The sequence below is a fragment of the Coturnix japonica genome, chromosome 6 (genome assembly GCF_001577835.2).
Source record: "Coturnix japonica isolate 7356 chromosome 6, Coturnix japonica 2.1, whole genome shotgun sequence".
NCBI lineage: Eukaryota > Metazoa > Chordata > Aves > Galliformes > Phasianidae > Coturnix > Coturnix japonica.
The window spans coordinates 19,258,701-19,276,774 of NC_029521.1; the positions used below are offsets into that span (position 1 = coordinate 19,258,701).

At 57.4% G+C, this 18,074-nt stretch overlaps 5 protein-coding genes across 7 annotated transcripts; 3 read left to right on the plus strand and 2 right to left on the minus strand.

Moving 5' to 3' along the window:
- Nucleotides 1-240: 240 nt before the first annotated feature.
- On the minus strand, nt 241-3,704 carry CUTC (cutC copper transporter). Of its 3 annotated transcripts, XM_015867217.2 has the most exons (9): nt 3,358-3,699; nt 3,013-3,084; nt 2,877-2,936; nt 2,567-2,776; nt 2,422-2,457; nt 1,903-2,036; nt 1,566-1,593; nt 1,086-1,191; nt 241-683 (listed from the first exon to the last, which is right to left on the minus strand). In XM_015867217.2, exons 1-9 carry the CDS (start codon nt 3,635-3,637, stop codon nt 572-574), a joined length of 1,038 nt encoding a protein of 345 aa, XP_015722703.1. In that variant the 5' UTR covers nt 3,638-3,699; the 3' UTR covers nt 241-571. The 3 variants fall into 3 exon arrangements, with proteins under 3 accessions (XP_015722703.1, XP_015722705.1, XP_015722704.1); XM_015867219.2 differs by lacking the exon at nt 1,566-1,593 and having other exon boundaries at nt 3,358-3,704; XM_015867218.2 differs by lacking the exon at nt 2,877-2,936.
- A 120-nt stretch (nt 3,705-3,824) lies between these two features.
- LOC107315953 (cytochrome c oxidase assembly protein COX15 homolog) lies at nt 3,825-7,199 on the plus strand. The gene is made up of 6 exons (XM_015866906.1): nt 3,825-3,925; nt 4,122-4,308; nt 4,578-4,745; nt 5,192-5,273; nt 5,591-5,745; nt 7,068-7,199. Exons 1-6 carry the CDS (start codon nt 3,825-3,827, stop codon nt 7,197-7,199), a joined length of 825 nt encoding a protein of 274 aa, XP_015722392.1.
- Nucleotides 7,200-7,383: 184 nt separating this feature from the next.
- LOC107316084 (V-type proton ATPase subunit e 2) lies at nt 7,384-8,679 on the plus strand. Its single transcript, XM_032445452.1, has 4 exons — nt 7,384-7,543; nt 7,625-7,672; nt 7,853-7,980; nt 8,105-8,679. Exons 1-3 carry the CDS (start codon nt 7,440-7,442, stop codon nt 7,944-7,946), a joined length of 246 nt encoding a protein of 81 aa, XP_032301343.1. The 5' UTR covers nt 7,384-7,439; the 3' UTR covers nt 7,947-7,980; nt 8,105-8,679.
- A 651-nt stretch (nt 8,680-9,330) lies between these two features.
- ENTPD7 (ectonucleoside triphosphate diphosphohydrolase 7) lies at nt 9,331-14,489 on the minus strand. Its single transcript, XM_032445478.1, has 13 exons — nt 14,301-14,489; nt 13,742-14,247; nt 13,448-13,621; nt 13,167-13,372; nt 12,943-13,093; nt 12,730-12,833; nt 12,558-12,614; nt 12,265-12,413; nt 12,027-12,193; nt 11,034-11,358; nt 10,856-10,941; nt 10,576-10,737; nt 9,331-10,387 (listed from the first exon to the last, which is right to left on the minus strand). Exons 1-13 carry the CDS (start codon nt 14,487-14,489, stop codon nt 10,171-10,173), a joined length of 2,493 nt encoding a protein of 830 aa, XP_032301369.1. The 3' UTR covers nt 9,331-10,170.
- SLC25A28 (solute carrier family 25 member 28) lies at nt 14,479-17,706 on the plus strand. Its single transcript, XM_015867274.1, has 4 exons — nt 14,479-14,760; nt 14,846-15,074; nt 15,638-15,694; nt 16,603-17,706. Exons 1-4 carry the CDS (start codon nt 14,488-14,490, stop codon nt 17,118-17,120), a joined length of 1,077 nt encoding a protein of 358 aa, XP_015722760.1. The 5' UTR covers nt 14,479-14,487; the 3' UTR covers nt 17,121-17,706.
- The last annotated feature ends 368 nt before the right edge of the window (nt 17,707-18,074 follow it).

Sequence of the window (18,074 nt, forward strand, 5' to 3'; positions counted from 1 at the left end):
GGTTTGAATTATGTTCTTAATCTTGTGCTCACGTGCTACTACTTTGTCCTCAGGAACTGCTTCTATCTCCTGTACACATTGCCTCATCATACACACATGAGCTAATGTGGACTTTCACATTTGCAGTACATATCTAGAACTGATGCCAAAACACGCTGTACCAAACCATGCAAAACGGAGCATACAGTACCACCTGTAAAATAAATGCAAAACAACAACAAAAAAACAGTAAAAACACAGTAAGAGGGGAGCAGCTGCAGCGTTTATTTGACAATCACATGCAGTGCTACATAATTCGTTCTTCCATAATTGTTCAGCTCCCTTCCTCTCTACATACTGCTGAGCAGCTTGTTGCCATCACACCCAAGAACGAGTCCTTTTATTTAAAATGGCCAGTGTAAGTTTCCAGGCCAGGGACTGGTCGCTCAGGGGAAACCAAGGGAAGAAACATCAGGTTCTGTCACCTAATTTGCATCCTCCGAAGTCTGAGGATGGAAGCAGTTCACATCTGTCCACATGGCAGGAAAAATTCCGGAGTCTTGGTGCTCTTGTTCCAGCACAGTGCTTTCCACTACAGAATGTTCTTTGCAATGGCATTCAGGGTCCTCACTTTAGCCACATCTGCAACTTTAACAGAGTACTCAGGGGCAGAGAATGACGCTCCCATAGCAACGTTTGGATTTCTGTATAGAAAATGACTGGTTAATTTCTGCAGGTGACACAAAAGGATAAAAGACATTAACGAAAACCCACCTTTCCCCCCACAGTGTTAGCAGTAGTCACAATACCTGATAGTGCCACCCAGCACTACCAGATGACACCCACCAGAGGACACTCACAAGCCCTAGAGCAACAGCAGCAGAGGAAATACCCCAAGGACCTGGTTGTGCATAGAGCTCATGTCCAGATGGTGAGCACCAATGGATTCACACAGGGTAGAATACACAGCCAAGCAACACAATCCCAACCACAATAGTGTAATTAGCACTCAGAAAGTTGTTTGAAAATACACCTCTTCCACACACTTACTTTTTTATTAGTCCTGATTTCCCCCAGTACAATTTTGCTAAGAAATAATCAGTTACCTGAACTTCATCCCTGAGTCCCGGGCTGAACGAGCAGAGCAATGAAACTCAGAAGCAGAAGAGCCTTCCAGAATCCTTTGCAGGTTGCGCTCTGTGATGCCACCCCCTGGTGGGAAGAATCCTTGTTATGCCACATCCAGCACAGAAAGGACTATCACATACCCAACATCATCCCTGAGGTCTATCCCCTAACAGACCAGCATCACCTACAAAGAAGAGGAAAGAGCCCTTGGGACAAGAGACTCTGTCACTTGAAGAGATGGGAGAAGACTTGATTCACGTTCTCCCACAGATCTACAACTGTCCCCCAAATCCTCCAGTGAGCAGCACCTGTAGGGCTCTGCAGCCTTTACACACACCAAGGCAAAAGCACCTCCCTCCTAGGGATGTGGCTCAGAAAAACCAATCAGACAACACACCCCAGGGCAAGAGGAGCCAGAGACAACTAGACCTGTTATAGATGACAAGAAAAAACGTTACCTGGCACTACGACAATTCTGCCCTTTGCCTGAAAGAAAAATAACTTGTTAATGATACTGTCACAGCACTAAGTCCTCACATGCCATTATGGGGAGCAAAGAAAACTTATGCATTGCACGCTTTAAAGTCACGGGGGCTTATAGTTCTTGCATTCTCACTTCAGGGTTCTAGCCCACAGGAACTTAGGAAAACAGATTAAGAGCAACCCAGAGGTGAGGGGAAAGCGCTTGCAGACAGCAGCTTCCCCACAGAAATGAGGGCTATCATAAAGAATCCACCTCCAAGCAAAGCCCAGAAAGTGGTCACAGTAATAAAGAGGCAAGTAGGGAGCGCTTACCTGTTCTGCAAGTTTCTTAATCAAGGATAATCCTTCCAATGCTGAGCTATCACAGCCACTGGTCAATACCCGCTCGAACCCCAGAGAAATCAGAGTCTCCAGTGCCACCTGAGGGTCGTGCACCATATCGAAGGCTGAGAGACCAATGGAACAGTTCAGACATCACTCAACTCTGCTCAAGCCCTATCACCATCCCAGCCCAGGAAAGAAATGGGAAAATCCCTTCTCTCAGCTGCAGCTCCCAGCTATAACATCACCCTCACAATAACAACAGAGCTGCAGCACTCAGCTCTTTGGACATTTCCACCCCACGCAGGGCAGTGACACTGCTACCAAGCTTGGACCCCCTTGACCTTAGCCCTGATGGGCAAAGAGCACAGCCACAGCTCATGTGCAGTTGACACAACTTTTCCCCCTCCAAAGAAAAAGCACCACAGATCAAGCCCAGCTACCTCCCAGCACCCAAATCTCTGTCAGCGGGGCAGAAGCTGGTCCCTGCCACCAAACGCTGTGACTCACCTCGGTGAAATGTGACTGGCAAGGGCCGGCAAACAGCTGTAATAAGAAAACATATGGTCAGCCTGGACTGTTACAGAGTCCCCTGGGTTAGAACCAGACACCACACGGTGCTTAGAGCAACGTTTACAATTGGGGATGCTCTCACCCAGCAGCGCCGTGCACAGCTCCGTATCGATGCGTCCATCCTCAGTGAGGGCCCCGAAAACCAGCCCATCCGCACCGTGCAGCTTGGCCAGGCGGATGTCAGCCTTCATCACCTCCACCTCTCGGTCCGAATAGAGGAAATCTCCACCTCGAGGCCGAATCATGACGAACACCGGGATCCGCACGCACTGCTTCACCACCTGCAGGAGCCCTGGGTGTGCAAAGATGGTGTTACAGGAGGGCTGTTGGCAGCCCCATGGGGAGCGTCTGGAGATCATAGTGATAAATGAGGGGGTGTGCGCTGTACTCACCCATGCTGGGGGTGGTTCCTCCCTCCACCAGCCCCGCGCACAGCTCGATCCGGCCGGCACCTGCGGACAGCCGGTCACCCCGGGGCTGAGCCCTCACCCCGCTCCCACCGAGCACCCCCCGCGCCTCGGGCCTCACCTCCGCGCTCCGCGTTGACGGCGGACTCCACGGAATCCACGCACACCTCCATGAGGAATCCATCGTCCATGCCTGGCGAGCAACGACGCGGTCGCACCCCCCCGGCCCATGGCGGCCCCCGTGTGCCTCGCAGCCTCCCGTCGAGCTTCCCGCCCGCTTCCGCCTCAAGCCCCGCCCCCCCCGCTCCACATCCGGCCTCGCCCCCTGGCGGCCCAGCTCCCGCTCCGTCCGTCACCGGCCCCGGTGCCTCGTGGGGGCGATGCCGTCGCGCTGTGTCCGGGCCCAGCCCCGCCCCGTTGGGCCTTAGCCCCGCCCCGCCCCGCCCCGCCTCTCCCGCTCCTTCACCTGCGCTGGCGGCGCGCGGGTCCCGCTGCTGGCTCCGGGTCACGTGCCACCGAATTGTCATGGCGACGCCTAGGGGTGACCGGAAGAGCTCGCCCCGTTTCCGCCACGCTGCCGCCACTTCCGGTCCGGTTGGTGATGCTGCGGGCGCTGTGCGGTGGCGCCGGGCGGTTCGTCCGTCCCTGCCGGCAGCTCGGCTCGCTCCGGTATCGTCCACAACGCGGCCTCCCGCTGCAGCACAGCCCCGACGTGCCGCCCGCTGTGGGCCGATGGCTGCTCGCATGCAGCGGCGCCGTAGCGGGTGCCGTGGTGCTGGGCGGGGTCACCAGGTGAGAGAGGCGGCAAGGCCCTGCCGTCGGTCCTCCCTAAGCGCCCTGTTTATAGCCCTCATTTAAGGCTCTCACCTCCGTCCTTTGGAGTGAGCTGTGCTGCCCCTCTGTGCCCGCAGGCTGACGGAGTCCGGGCTGTCCATGGTGGACTGGCACTTGGTGAAGGAGATGAAACCCCCCAGGACGCAGCAGGAGTGGGAGGCGGAGTTCCAGAAGTATCAGCAGTTCCCAGAGTTCAAAATGTGAGCACAAGGGGCTGGGGGCTGGTCCTGCAATAAGGCAGTACGGGGATCTCATGCAAATGGAATTTCCCTAACACTGTGAGTGAGGCACACAGCGCATCTGGTGGTGGATGTGGGCAGTCCACCTCCTGTCCCTCATCCCCCACCTTGGAATGCATGAGGTGGCACTGCCTTAAATCACTCTTTGTTTTTACAGCCTGAATCGTGACATGACTCTGACAGAGTTCAAGTTCATTTGGTACATGGAGTATTCGCATCGTATGTGGGGCCGTGTTGTGGGCTTGGCCTACATCCTTCCTGCTGCCTACTTCTGGAGGAAGGGTTGGCTCAGCCGCCCCATGAAGGGCCGTGTGCTTGCGCTCTGTGGGCTTGTGTGCTTCCAGGTGAGAGCTGTGCAGCCGCAGGGAATAGCTGCGGTGTGTTCTGTATCTCCTGATATAGAAATCTGGGAAAGTTTGGGTGGGATGCGACACAGCTGTGGTTGGAGACAGAAGAAACAAACTGTTTTGACTTTAACATTTCTCTGATTTTAGCAGTTGTTGCTGCCCTGTCTGTGCTGAGGCAGATGTGAAGGGCTGCCCCTGGCTCCTCTTACTGATGAATGGGATAGAGGAGCTGGCTCTCACCCTCTCCTCTCCTGTTGTTATGTCAGGGTCTACTGGGCTGGTACATGGTGAAGAGTGGACTGGAAGAGAAGCCAGACTCCTATGATATCCCTCGGGTCAGCCAGTACCGCCTTGCAGCACACCTTGGCTCTGCTCTGGTTCTTTATTCTGCCAGTCTGTGGATGGGGCTGTCTTTGCTGCTTCCACGACACCAGGTACGAAGTGGTGTGCTAGGAGTCAGGGCACAGCATAGTGTAAACACAGAGGGTTGTGTGGATAAGGGAATTGTGTGGAGGATAATCCTTGCTTCCATTTTATCCTATCTCTTCCTGTGATTTAATACCATTAGAAATTTATAGAAACTTCTTCTTTAACTTCTTCTAAATTGTTGTATTCTGAAGCAGTTATGAGGCGTTTGATTTGTCTCTGTTGTTCCACTCTGCAGTGATTAGTCCCAAGAGTTCATGCAAGCTCGGGCAGGAGTCTGCATGCTGGGTTCAGTGATCTGTGCAAGTAACTGCCCAGCAGCCACTTCAGTTTCTGCACAGGGTTGGACTCAGTTACCTGTGAAATACTTGGCGTGTATATATAATGAAAGCTTATCTTACCTGTTGCAAACAACACTGGAATTTTTCATTGCAATTCATTTTTTGTTTTACAGTTGCATGAGACACGTCAGCTGCTGCAGCTGAGACACTTTGCCCATGGAGCTACAGCTCTCATTTTTCTTACAGCTCTTTCAGGTAACACTGTCTTCTATTGCTGTCCTGTCTTGTGCCTAATTTCTATCTGTGTTGTCTGATGGGGAGTGTGAAAAACCCTATCATGTTCTCTGTGACGACTTTGTTCTTTTCAGAGAGCTTGCACTTGATAACTTCTTTTCCTGGCCTCTTTTGAGCAGGTGGAGATGTGCTGAACAGCATGTGTGCTGTTTTGAGAGCTCTGCATATGTTTGCAAAAGAAATTTGGGATCAAGCTGAGTTCTTGAGTCAGAGCTGTGCAGCCTGGAGTGCCCCCTGAACCCAGTTCATTAGTCTCGCTCTCTGCTCTGGAATTGCAGGTGCCTTTGTGGCAGGTCTGGATGCTGGCCTTGTGTACAATTCCTTCCCCAAAATGGGGGAACGCTGGATCCCGGATGATCTTCTCGCCTTCTCCCCAACCCTGAGAAATATCTTTGAGAATCCTACAACTGTACAGTTTGATCACAGGATCTTGGTAAGTGCCGTCTTCCTGCTATGTCTGAACCTCCTCCTGGTTGCCTCCTACAGCCAAGCTGTCATCTTAAAGCTATGGCTCTGTCAGCGTGAATGATATACAGGGTGTACAAGGTCCTGAGAGCTTTGTTACCAATTTGTTTCTGAAGAAAGAGAAAGGTTAGCACTCATTTCTTTGTTTTTAATGTGGTCTTCTTCCTTAAGGATGTCTTCCTCCTTTCCAGGTTACAGACGTCATTTCTTTGTGTCTCGTTTTCCACATGCTACAGATCAGGGTAGTCCTTGCAATGGAAATGTCTGAGGATGTTGCCTGAAATAAAACTTGGAAGCAGACACCACTCAACAGTCAGATTTCCTTTAGAATTTAAGTTCCTATACACCATTAGTGCCCTGTGAAAGAAATGTCAGCTAGTTAGAGCTAGTTAGAGCAATTTGGATATTAAACAGCACTGCTGTACTTTGGGCTGCGCCGTAGATTGATAAGAATAAACTGAAATATAAAGAGTTTTGGTAGGAGAACTGTGAGGTGATCTGTGCACTGAGATGATGCTGGTGAGCTGTAGCTGGGCAGTGAAAATGAGATCAGGATTCCAGCTGACTGCTTCCACCTTTAACTGTCATGGTCACAGGTGAGAAGGGGGCAGAAATAACTCCCAGCAAACAGATGGAAACATCAAACAAATAAGGAAAAGCTATTGGGGAAGTAAGGCATTCATTCAGAAAATGGAACTGTCTGTAACCTTCCTTATATTTTTAGGGCTGTTAACTGGGTGAAGCATGGAATCTGCAGCGTGTGATGGTGGCTATTAACATGTTTCTAAAGATAAATAAGTTCTTTGAGCAATGTGTTATTGCATAGAAGGTGCAGTCAAAGATATCTGTCCCATTTCCTTTCAGCTTCTCAGGAAGGGTGGTTGTTTCTCCATCCCATTACAGTCTCTTTTCCTTTAGGGAACTGCCTCAGTCACAGCTGTCACAGCACTGTACCTCTTCTCACGGAAGATCTCCCTCCCTCACAGGACCAGGATGGCAGTGACATCCTTACTGGCAGTGGCGTGGGCACAGGTACTGTCCCTCTTCTTCCTGTTCTGTTAGTTTTTTCCTAGCCCTTCAATCACACCCACAAGGTAAGAGCTGGAAGGCCACCCTGATGTGGAAGCAGTGTATGATCCGCACTCCCTGTGGCTGGAGCCTTCCTGTACGGCACTCACAGACCCACATGGAGGCAGGAGGCCAGTCCTTGGTCCTGCTCACCCCATGCTTTGGGCCTATTGCAGTCAGTGGTGCACGCACAGCCGTGCTGACGGTCCTTCCTTCCCGCAGGTTGCCCTGGGCATCAGCACGCTGCTGCTCTACGTCCCCACTCCACTGGCCGCCACGCACCAGTCGGGCTCCCTGGCGCTGCTCAGCGTGGCCCTGTGGCTCATGAGCGAGTTGCGGCGCCTCCCCAAGTGACCGGCGGGGCGGTGGGGACAAGGACGGGTTGCTGTGTCCGGCTGTGTAACATAAAGGACTTTACGGAGCTGCCGGTGTGTTCGTGCTTTGCGGTGCGGGGCAGGGCGGCCATGCTCGGGCTGTCGCTCCCTGTGTTGCCGCGTTGCGGCGCCCCCTGCTGGCCGGGTGGTCTAAGCGCCTCTCTCTGTGCGCGGCTGTGGGCGGGACGATAAACCGGAGCGGTGGGAGCCGGGAGCGGCCATGACGGCGCACAGCTTCGCGCTGCCCCTCGTCCTGTTCTCGGCCTTCTGGGGCCTGGTGGGCATCGCCGGGCCCTGGTTCGTGCCCAAGGGGCCCAACCGCGGGTGAGTACGGCCGGGCCGGAGGGGAGGGAAGGACCGCGGCAAAGCGTTCCCTCGTGACGGTGTGTCCCCCCCGCTCCGCAGGGTGATCATCACGATGCTGGTCACCACGGCCGTGTGCTGTTACCTCTTGTGAGTACCGGCCCTTCCCCATCCTGCCCCCGTTGAGGCCTCCCTGTGCCCGCTGACCGCTGCGACCGGCTGGGCCCCGGCCGAGGCCTCCCCAGAGCTCCGCCTCGGGGCAGACGTCGGGCCCCGGGCCTCGCCGAGCCCTTCCCGTGCTGCCGGGGCTGACGCTGGCGTTCCTTGCAGTTGGCTGATTGCAATTCTGGCTCAGCTCAACCCCCTTTTTGGGCCGCAGCTGAAGAACGAGACCATCTGGTACGTGCGCTTCCTCTGGGAGTGACCCCCGACGGCAGCCATAGAGACCCGCCATCATCGTGAGTGGGCAGAGCTGGGGGGGGGAGCTGCTTTGGCTCCAGCAGTCACGGCTATGGAGCGCTGAGCACAGTGTGGGGCTGCAGGTGCAGCTCTGCGCTAACATCTCCCCCTTTCTCCTTTCAGCTTCCCTCCCATACCAGGCAGCTCCCAGAGGTGCTGGGTCAGGAGCTGGAGCCACTGCCCCAATGCATTTCAGGCACTGCAGCCCAGCACTGGCTGGGCCCCTGCTGTTGGCAAGTAGCATCCCTGCTGCAGCGTGGGCCCCGTGGCACCCTGCGTGTGACCAGTCCCTGCTCGGCTGTGGGCTTTCCTTTTTCTAGGCTCTCGCTGTGGCTGGAAGAAGGAAAGGCTGAGCCTGTTGGAGGAGGCAGACTGCCATGGATGTGAGGGAGGTGCTGGGGGCTTGTGCAGGGGCTCGTGGTCAGCACTGTGCTCAGACTGGGGCTGTGTCATCTCCCACCTCTGCAGTGAGGGTGCTGCAGTAGTATGTAGGTACCACCATCCCTCTCATGTCTACATTCCAATAATGAAATACTGAGTTGTCTTAGGTCGGTCCCTTATTTATCAGATAATTTATTGGCATTATTTATTTATTTGTATTTGACTGTGTTTGCTGAACTTGTGTTGTGGAAATAAATATTTTTTTTCTAGTAAGTGATGCTGGCAGCAGAGTCACTTGCTGCTTGGAAACTGAGGAAGTTTGGGCTTCATGTTGGTTTCTTTTTCTTTTCCCACCTTTACTTCTAACCCTGTTCCTGCAGTGAGGATAAAACCAATCAGCAGCTGTTAGAGGTTGGCAGTGTGTGTGTGCAGGGCAGGCTTTACCTTGGACACCACCTGTACAGCACTTTGGAGTCAGGGTCACAGATAAGCAGCAGCGTGTCCCAGAGGGAGGCTGATAGGCAGCTGTGACCTGAGCTGCACTGGGCCACCCCCATGGCCATGCAGGAGCTGTAGGAGCTTGGAAGCCTGTTGCCCAGGCCCTGCCTTCTGCCCTGTTCTAACAGTCTCTTAAAGCTGGGATGTGAATAAGGATTAAAAAATAAAAAAATAGGGAGCAACACATTCTGGAGCCTTGTAGAAACAGCTCAATTGTTGCAAAGAAAGAGGCAGGCAGCAAGTTTTTGGCTCTAGGGATCAGCAGTTCAGGAGTGGTCACTTTCCCTTGCTGCCACAGGCTCAGGTACTGAGCTCAGTTGTACAGAAAGCAGCACTACTGCTGCATACTGCCAGCAAGACCCAGCAGCATGGAGCACTACTGAGCAGTGGGATATGGGCAGCAGTCAGGTGCCAGCCCTGAGCTGCTGCTGGGTTGGTGCTTACTAGAAAATAAGACAACCACTGGTTGGTTCTGAGGTTTGTTTTTTTATTGCTTCAGGAATGGTAACATGATTTCAAGTATAAAGTGAAGAACTTGATTAGGGAAATTGGGGCTCCAGGCCTAGAATATGAAGGCTATGCATGGAGGGATGCATAGCTAGAGAGGTGGCTTCCCCACAGGCAGGCCCAGCCTGCATTCAGGGGGAAAGAACCACTGGTCCTTGCACTTAGTGCCAGATTAACTTGTGGGATGCCACAGGGGAGTGCGTGTAGGAGGGCACAACTAAAAGGAAACGCAGCCTTATGAGATGTTCCCTGAGCCCTCAGTGCTGCCCCTTAGGCACAACCATTCACTGTGACAGGGAATGTTCTGAACAGGGTCAGGCCTGGCAGAACAGCTCAGTGGAGCTTGCTGCTCGCCTGGATCCTGTGCCAGACTGTGGAAAGATCACACCAGGCACTGATAAACTACAGCACCTTGCCAGCCTGCTCTGCAAACTGGTGGCTAAGCTGTAGGATAGTGTGGTGCTTCAGGCTGCAGCCCTGAGCTGGCTGCCTCAGTAATGTCTTCTGCTCTGAAGGTCCAGCAAGGGCTGCAGTGTGAGTGCTGCCAGTAAAGGGTTCTTCTTCACCCCGTGCAGCAAGGCAAAGGTCAGAGACCAAGAAACAAAGATTAGGGCTGGGGTGAGATAGAGAGGCTGGCTCCAACGTCCACAACTGCCTCAGCCATGTGGCCTGTGGTTCTGACATGGGGATAATGGAGAACAGAGTTGAGATGGTCCTCAGGAAAGAGTCTGAGTTCTTGGAGCCCTGGCTGGCATTCAGTCCTGGTTCTGCTGGTGTAACTGGACAGTGACTGTCCACTGATATCATGGCAAGTCCCCCTGGCCTGGGGGCAGCAGCACCACCTTGTCCAGCCAGAGCAGGTCCAGCTGCCGGCGGTGGATGCGGCGCAGCCGCAAGAGGTAGAGGACTATGGCCAGGCCTACAACCAGGATGCAGGCAAAGAAGAGATAGTGGTTGTAGACAAAAGAAAGGCGCAGCCAGGAGGTGTGTGCTTGCCGGCTGCTCTCTTGCCGGAGATCCCTGCAGAGAGGAGAGGCAGAAGCAGGCGTGATTGGCACATGTACCACAGGCTACAGCTGCTCTCTTTAAGGATGGCAGAGCCCTGTGTAGTCACTCCTGTGTATCCTCAGGAAGCTTCTAAACAGGACCCTCTTGTCCCTTCCCAGCTGGGCTACAAGTCCTGGAGCTAATGCTCCTTCCTGTGTTACCTGAGTGGCAGAAAGCGTGTCTTGTACAGGATGGCTCCTAGCGTCCACTGCACCTCACGGTCATACACCAGCTGGGCTGTGTGCAGGCTGGGGTAGTCCAGGGGGAAGTGGAAGCCCTGGTGAAGGACTTGGTACATCCAGGCAGACTTGAAGCACTGATACCTACAGGCAGCACACAGGAACAGCAGTTGGGTGCTACTGCAGGGTCTGAGCCCAAGACAGAGCCTACCACAGCTACTCATATTATTGAGCCCGCAGGAGGTATAGCCCTGGTCCTTACTTGAGCCGGTGCTCATCTGCATGTGCTGAGTACAGGCCACTCTGGAAGCGCTGGGTAAGCACCTCCCAGCTCTGGCTGCAATATTCCTGGGGAAAGGAGAAGTTCCCATTCAGAGCAAAGGAATAACCTCAGATCCCTCCCAGAATGATGAGACTCTGTGTTCCAGAACAATGCTTACCTGGGCAGCAGAGATGAAGGCACGGGCACTGTAGTGGCCCCCTAGGCGCAGCACATCCTCAGTGCAGTAGAAGAACTCAGAGAAGCCATAAAACTCACTGTTGCTGAAGTCAATGGGTGCTTTGTAGGCCCCAGTCAGAGAGTCCTGGCTGCTGTTGGACCCTGCCAGGAGCGGGTGCAGCAGCAGAGCACAGGCCTGCCAGTCCCCTCGCCCGCGCACATACAGTGTTTTGCTGCCCCTTGTCACCGTGTCCTCCAGCCCCACGGGCAGGCAGGGGTCCAGGAAGGGAGTCTCAGGGCTCAACCCTGTCTTCTGGCTATGCAGGCTGGAAAGCAAGTCAGAAAAGAAAGGTCATTGCATGTGGGGTACTGTAGCACCCACAAAAGCATTTTCTAGTGCTCCTCCACAACTAATAACCCTTGCAAGACCCTGTCCCCTTGTACACTCATGGTCCTGAGAGTCAGCCCACCAGTTCCTACTGAAGCTGAGCTCTCCAGATCTGTAGCAACAAGCCCTGAGCACCTTATGGGTGCCATGGGGTACAGTCTGTTCCCACCAACCTGTGGAGATCTGCACCCCCACGGAGACCCCAAATCTCTGAGAGTCTGGGAACAGCTCCAGGAAATAAGGCAGGTGACACAGCTGAAGGTGGAAATGCAATGGAAAGATGTGTTGAACGAGCCAGTGCTGAAGAAGGAGGGAAAGCCAGAGCAGGGAAAGCCAGAAGCTGCTGTAGGGGAATCCCTGTAGCGCTGGTAGGGGAAAGGCAACAAGCAGTGGCACTGGTAATGCCTGCAGGGCTCCAACAAGGGCAATGCGCTGTGCCATGTGCCAGCCCAAGCACCTGCTGGCACCCAGCTGCTGCCAGCGTGGCTGTGGGAGCTGTTATCAACCACAGGTGGCTCTTGGGGAAAATCCAATGGGGAAAGGGTGGCACAAAGGAGCCGGTGGCATTGTGCAATGCCAGCGCAGCCCCAGGCAGGGCAGCGATACCGGTTGTGTGCATAGGTCTGGTTCAGCACAAGCTCCTCATAGCGCTGCCGAGCAAAGTTGCCTCCAAAGCCCAGGAAGGTGTTGACGTAGACACGGTACACGTGGCCGGTGTGCTGCACATCACAGCCCAGGTTGAACTCTGCCAGCAGGCTCTTAGCAGCTTCCTCCTGGGGACGGGGGACCACCATCAGCAGTGAACGCTGGGCAGCTCAGTGCCAGCTATTAGCCCAACACACACCTGCTGCGGGGATGAAAAGGCTCCGGAGCCAGGCACCTCATAGGCGATCTGCAGAGAGGCCCCCCCCATGTCTAGGATCCCAACCGTTCGTTTCCGTACCAAGGACTCCACCTGGTCTCCCAGTGCTACGGTGACGACTGCAGCCTCCTCTGCAACCCACAGCAGCGTGTCAGTGCGGGGCAGGGGGGTATTCCTTCCCTGTTACCTCCTGATGCCCCTCACACATGGGAACTGAGGGCCAAAGGGCCGCGTGCTGCCTGCCCCAGAGCTGCTGTGCAAGCAGCTGGACTCACCATCCTCGTGATCAAACCGTCCCAGCACAAAGTTGATGCCGATCCAAGCGTAGACACCTGGGCACAACACAATTGAGTTTGCCTTAAGGCAAAGCACGAACGATCCCACATCGGCTGCGTGCGATGCCAGCAGCGCCGTGTGCTCCCACGAGGACAGGGCAGCGTTTCCCACCTTCCTGCTTTCCTGAGATGACTTCAGCGTGCGATTCGGAGAAGAGGAAATCGAACTCGAGGGGCACGTTCTTCACCAGGTTCTCCAGAATGGCAGCCTGCAGCCTGAGGGGCACAGTGACGTCTGCGAGATGCTCCACATCAGGACGAGAGCGGCAGGGAGCACAATCCCGCAGCTTTACCGGATCCTCCCTGACCGCGGCCCCGTGCTCACCTGTCCGGCAGCAGCCTCATACCGGCCGTACACAGGACGTACAGCGGCGTCTCCTTGTGCTTCCCTGCGGGCACGTGTGCGGCCGCGTATCGCAGCAGTGGCCGCAGGTAGGCGGTGGCTCGCTCCGGGGTGGCGGCGGCCGCAGAGATGCCTGTGGGGATGGTCGTCACGGCCGGGCCCGGCGCTCCCAGCCGTCAGCAGCGCCCGGTGCCGCCCTCACTCACCGGGTTTCACCTTCATGACGACGGGGCGGCTGCCGCGGTCCCGCATCTGCCGGATGTCCAGCAGGTCGTGCGGGTGCCCGTTGTGCGGCGGCCACACGTAGACGAACACCCGGGAGCCGCTGCTGCCGCAGTCCACCACCACCCCGTAGCTGAGCGACGGGTCCTCCGTGTCGGTGGCCGCCAGCTCCTCCATCCGCGCCACGTACCTGCACCGACAACGGGGGGCTCGGTTCCGTTCTGCGCCGCGCGCACCGTGCCCGCCGTCCCGTTGTCCCGCTCACCGTTCGTTCCTCCGGCCGTCACGGGGCGGCGATGCCCATCGGCGGGGCCCGGCCAACAGCAGCAGCAGCAACAGCCCCGCGGCAACGGACAGACCCAGCAACGCCGGGCGCTGCCGCGGGACCGGGAAACCGCAAGACACGGCGGAGCGGCACGGCGGGCACGGGGCGGCGATCCTGCGGGAACAGGGCACGGATCAGAGACCGGAACGGGCCCAGACCCGGACCCGGACCCGGACCCGGACCCGGACCCGGACCCGGACCCGGACCTGTCCCGTCCCGTCCCCTGCCGCCCACCTGGCCATGTGCGTCCTGCCCCCGCCCGCGCATCGCCCCGACACCGGCCGTGCAGCCGGTACCGCACACGTCACCCCGCGCCGCTCCTCCCGCCCTCCAATAGCGGCCCGGCCTCCCGCAAAGCTCCGCCCACAAACTGCCGCCTCGACCAATCGGCGCCCCCCGCCATGTTTGGCCCCGCCCACGTGGCTCAAGAGCCAATCGGCGCCTCCCGGCGGCGGAAATCCGCACCCACTGAGCCCCGACTTCCGGTGCCGAGGGGCGCCGCGTGACGTCACCCCGCCGACTTCCGGCCTCCCGTCAGCCCCCGCGCGCAGCCAATCAGAGCCTTCCAAATAACAGCACGCGCCGAGGCCTTGAGTGACGGGCGAAGCGACCAATGGCGTCTCTCCGGCCCCGTTCGGAGGGGAACCAGCCGTGAGACGTACGACCGACCAAAGGTCGCGGGCTCGCCGCCCAATGGCGTGCGAGGAGAGGCGGGACGAAAAGTTGAGGGAGCCAATGCGCTGCTCGAAGCCGCGGGGCGGTGAAGGGCGCGGGCCAATAGGAGGCGCGGAACGGCGAGCGATCGACCAACGGCGGCCCCCGCCGCGACGGGGCGGCGACCAATCGGCGCGCTTCGACAGGGCGGAGGGCGGCGGCTCGAGCCAATGGTCGCGAGGCCGAGGCGGGGCGCGGGAGGAGGCGGCCAATGGGAGAGCGGGGGCGGCGCGGCGCGGGGCCGGGGAGGAGGCGGCGGCGGCGCCATGGAGCTGGGGGCGGGAGCGGGGGCGGGAGCCGGGCCCGGGGCGCGGGGCGGCGCGGAGTCGGGCCTGGTCCGGCTGCTGCTCATGGGCGGCGGCGCGGGGCGGGCGGGGCCCGGGGGAGCAGAGGCCGCTCGGGGCCCGGAGCCGCGCTCGCCGCCCGCCCCCGACTACGAGGCGCTGCCGCAGGGCGCAGCCGTGAGCACGCACATGTTGGCCGGAGCCGTGGCCGGGATCATGGAGCACTGCGTCATGTACCCCATCGACTGCGTCAAGGTGCCGGGCTACCGGGGGCGGCCGTGCCCGCCGGGTCGGGGGGGGGGGGGGGGTCACCGGGGCCTAAACCGGGTTCGTGTTTCAGACCCGCATGCAGAGCCTGCGGCCCGAGCCCGCCGCCCGCTACCGGAACGTGCTGGAGGCCTTGTGGCGCATCGTGCGCACCGAGGGCGTGTGGAGACCCATGCGGGGCCTGAACGTCACCGCCACCGGCGCGGGGCCGGCGCACGCGCTGTACTTCGCCTGCTACGAAAAGTTAAAAAAGACGCTGAGCGACGTGATCCACGCGGGGGGCAATAGCCATGTGGCCAACGGTACAGGACCCGCCGCGCCCGGAACGGGGCCAGCGGCGCCGGGAGCGGGGAGGGGGCGGCGGGGCCAAGGCACGGGCCCGGGGGGCCATAAAGCCGCGTCCTCTCCGCGGCCGCAGCCGCCCGAACCGCCCCGGGTGCGGGCCCGGCTCCAAAGGATACCCGCTAACGGGAGACGGGAGCTGCCCGGGGGCTCGGTGGCGCGGAGCGGATGTGGCTGCGGGGCTGTGGTTTCCAGCCGGCGGCTGCGGGGACGCGGGGGGAGCAGGGCACGGTCTGACACCGGTGGCGGCCGCTTCCCGTTGTCCTGCGGGAGCCCTGCCAGCCGGTCGGTGGCCATATGGCCCACGAGCACCCGGGCTCAGGTCCCGCCTGGCCCACGAGAAGTGACAGACTGCTGGGCTCTTTCCGGGTGGAAGCTCCTTCACACCGCCCACCTCTCCGGAGATGGAGGCTGCCCCTGGATCTCATCCTCCTCAGCTTTGGCGGAGGCCTCGGGGTCCTGGTGGAGCCCTGGGGTCTCTCGCCGTCTCCTCCCCTCACATGTGGCAGTTCTTGTTTTGCAGGTGCAGCTGGGTGTGTAGCAACATTGCTCCACGATGCAGCGATGAACCCTGCAGAAGGTAATGGTGATCCTGTCCGGTGGGGTGTGCAGGGGCTGAGTGGGATCTGCTTGGGCTGCTCTATGACACTTGTCTGGCACCTCTGGCCTTGCTGCTTGCCCAGCCTCAGGGATCCTTTGAGGGGACGCTATACGGTTCATTTGGGGTAGCCCAGTAGCTGCCAGTGAGCAAACAGAGGGATGCTGTGGGGAGAACAGTAAACCCCAGCCACAGAGGAGTTGGGAGAGGCAGGTTTTGACCGAAGCCCCTGACAGCTGCCTAGAGCTCAGAGGAAGCAGCAGGTATGGGATCCTCACAGTTAGTCATTGCAAGTGCATCGAAACTAGAGAATATTGTGGTGAAAGGTCCTCTGGAGGATGTGGTGTGGTTCTGGGTCTGTGCTGATGAAGAAATCCGTGCTGTAAGCAGAGCTGCTTTGGCTCTCATTGGGCAGCTGCTTTCGCTGTGTTGTCAGTTTGTCGTTGGAGCTCCACTTCTTACTGCAGCTGTAAGATTTGTAGTCACGGCATTTGTAGGATAATACGGATCTAGAAACCTGGCTGGAACGTAACAGGGTGACTACAGTGGGAATTATTTTCTGTACAGTACATCTGAATTGTGTTGCCTGAAGCAGAGGTGCACACTTTGAATATTGAACTAATTTGCTTGTTATGAAGCTGGTCCCTCAAAGAGGCCGCAGCAGCTGCAGAGGTGGCAGGTGGTGCTGTGGTGGCATGGTGCTCTGATGGCACTACCTTGTTCAGATGTAATCACTACAGACTTTCCCAGGAGCCTGCTGGACACCACTGGTCAGAGGGGTCCATCACAGGAACCTGGCTTCACACTGACTCTTTTTTTCTCCTCTTCCTCTCCCGTACCTGGATCCTGGCTGCTGCCGCTGGCCGCTCGCTGCTGCCATCTGTCCCAAGTGGTCAAACAGAGGATGCAGATGTACAACTCGCCTTACCAGCGTGTGACAGACTGTGTACGGACTGTGTGGCGTAACGAAGGGGCTGGAGCTTTCTACCGCAGCTACACCACCCAGCTCACCATGAACATCCCCTTCCAAGCCATTCACTTCATGACCTATGAGTTCTTGCAAGAGCACCTCAACCCCCACAGACAGTACAACCCAGGCTCCCACGTGGTCTCCGGGGCCTGCGCGGGGGCTGTAGCTGCTGCTGCCACCACCCCATTGGACGTCTGCAAAACGCTGCTCAACACCCAGGAGTCCCTGGCCTTGAGCTCCAACATCAGCGGACACATCACAGGCATGGCCAATGCCTTCAGGACGGTGTACCAAGTGGGCGGTGTGACCGCCTACTTCAGAGGGGTCCAGGCGAGAGTCATTTATCAGATGCCCTCAACGGCGATTGCCTGGTCTGTGTACGAGTTCTTTAAGTACATCCTCACCAAGCGCCAGGAAGAGCGTCGGGCTGGGAAGTGAGCCAGAGCCAAACCCACCTCCAGACCTGCTTCATCTCCCCTCCTGGTTTGTCTTCTGACCCTCTCCCTTTTGGTTTGGTTCGTGTTGTAGAGAGGGGGCAGCAAAGCCCTTCTGGGTTTAGCGGTGCCATTTCTTGCCTGGGGCAGCTGCAGCTCAGCTCTGGTTGCACAGCTCACTCACTCCTGTGGCCTCCCAAGATGTCTTACTAGGAGCTGCAGCACAGATCACATCCCCTGGCACTTCACTGGAGCTGTGCTCCTGTCCTTCCCTTAACAAAATCCTCCACTAATGCAAAGTTCGCCCCTGCTTGGAGGTGAAAGTGACTGTCCTGCCCTGCCGCTAGCAGGGCTATCGCTGAGCTCAGTCACCAAGGAGGGAGCAGTGGCACTGCCAAGGATGCCGAGGGCGTCGTCTGGCTTTTGGCTGAAGCAGAGTGTAAGCTTTGCCGTTGTCTTGTAGCACGCACACATGACGCTGACTGCCCTGGTGGTGGTGGGTAGGGGAGGATGGCACTTGAGGAGGGGAGGCTGTAGGTTTGTTCTTGTTCCTGCTCTTGACACCTCCAATAAAAGCAGTTCTGCTCTACCATCACGTCCCCTTCTTGTTCTCGAGTGGCCTAGTGCTGTCACTCGACATTTCTGACTGCCCAGTGCTGAGCTCTTTCATGGGGCTGCTGTTAGGCGATGGGTGGGACCACTGCCTGCTGGGGACGTGGGAGCAGCAGCCAGATGGGCCTGTGTGCTCAGTGAAGGCTCTTGTATGAAGGATAAGAAGCTTTTTCAGCCTTCCCCAGCAGTTTGATGGAGGAAAGCTTTGGATGGTGGAAAAAGTCCATGAGAAAAGCAGCATTCTTTGCTCAGCACAGACCACCGCTAAGTTACTGCTGCAGCCCTGACTACGAGCAGTACAGAGCAGATCAGAACACCTCTCACCATGATGCCACGAGCCCTGCAC

Excerpts from the sequence above, each read along its gene's own strand:
- LOC107315953 (XM_015866906.1), top strand. The coding sequence starts at position 3,825 with ATGGTGGACTGGCACTTGGTGAAGGAGATGAAACCCCCCAGGACGCAG. Across the intron at positions 3,926-4,121 it reads CAGTTCCCAGAGTTCAAAAT|CCTGAATCGTGACATGACTC; the intron begins GTGAGCACAAGG and ends TTGTTTTTACAG. Across the intron at positions 5,274-5,590 it reads TTTTCTTACAGCTCTTTCAG|GTGCCTTTGTGGCAGGTCTG; the intron begins GTAACACTGTCT and ends CTGGAATTGCAG.
- CUTC (XM_015867217.2), bottom strand. The coding sequence starts at position 3,637 with ATGCGAGCAGCCATCGGCCCACAGCGGGCGGCACGTCGGGGCTGTGCT. Across the intron at positions 2,937-3,012 it reads CGTCAACGCGGAGCGCGGAG|GTGCCGGCCGGATCGAGCTG; the intron begins GTGAGGCCCGAG and ends GGCTGTCCGCAG. Across the intron at positions 684-1,085 it reads GACTCAGGGATGAAGTTCAG|AAATCCAAACGTTGCTATGG; the intron begins GTAACTGATTAT and ends TTTTCTATACAG.
- ENTPD7 (XM_032445478.1), bottom strand. The coding sequence starts at position 14,489 with ATGGCGCCGCCGCCGCCTCCTCCCCGGCCCCGCGCCGCGCCGCCCCCG. Across the intron at positions 13,373-13,447 it reads GACGGCCGGAGGAACGAACG|GTACGTGGCGCGGATGGAGG; the intron begins GTGAGCGGGACA and ends TTGTCGGTGCAG. Across the intron at positions 12,414-12,557 it reads ACGGTTTGATCACGAGGATG|AGGAGGCTGCAGTCGTCACC; the intron begins GTGAGTCCAGCT and ends TGTGGGTTGCAG.
- LOC107316084 (XM_032445452.1), top strand. The coding sequence starts at position 7,440 with ATGACGGCGCACAGCTTCGCGCTGCCCCTCGTCCTGTTCTCGGCCTTC. Across the intron at positions 7,544-7,624 it reads CCCAAGGGGCCCAACCGCGG|GGTGATCATCACGATGCTGG; the intron begins GTGAGTACGGCC and ends CCCGCTCCGCAG. Across the intron at positions 7,673-7,852 it reads GCCGTGTGCTGTTACCTCTT|TTGGCTGATTGCAATTCTGG; the intron begins GTGAGTACCGGC and ends CGTTCCTTGCAG.
- SLC25A28 (XM_015867274.1), top strand. The coding sequence starts at position 14,488 with ATGGAGCTGGGGGCGGGAGCGGGGGCGGGAGCCGGGCCCGGGGCGCGG. Across the intron at positions 14,761-14,845 it reads ACCCCATCGACTGCGTCAAG|ACCCGCATGCAGAGCCTGCG; the intron begins GTGCCGGGCTAC and ends TTCGTGTTTCAG. Across the intron at positions 15,075-15,637 it reads CAATAGCCATGTGGCCAACG|GTGCAGCTGGGTGTGTAGCA; the intron begins GTACAGGACCCG and ends CTTGTTTTGCAG.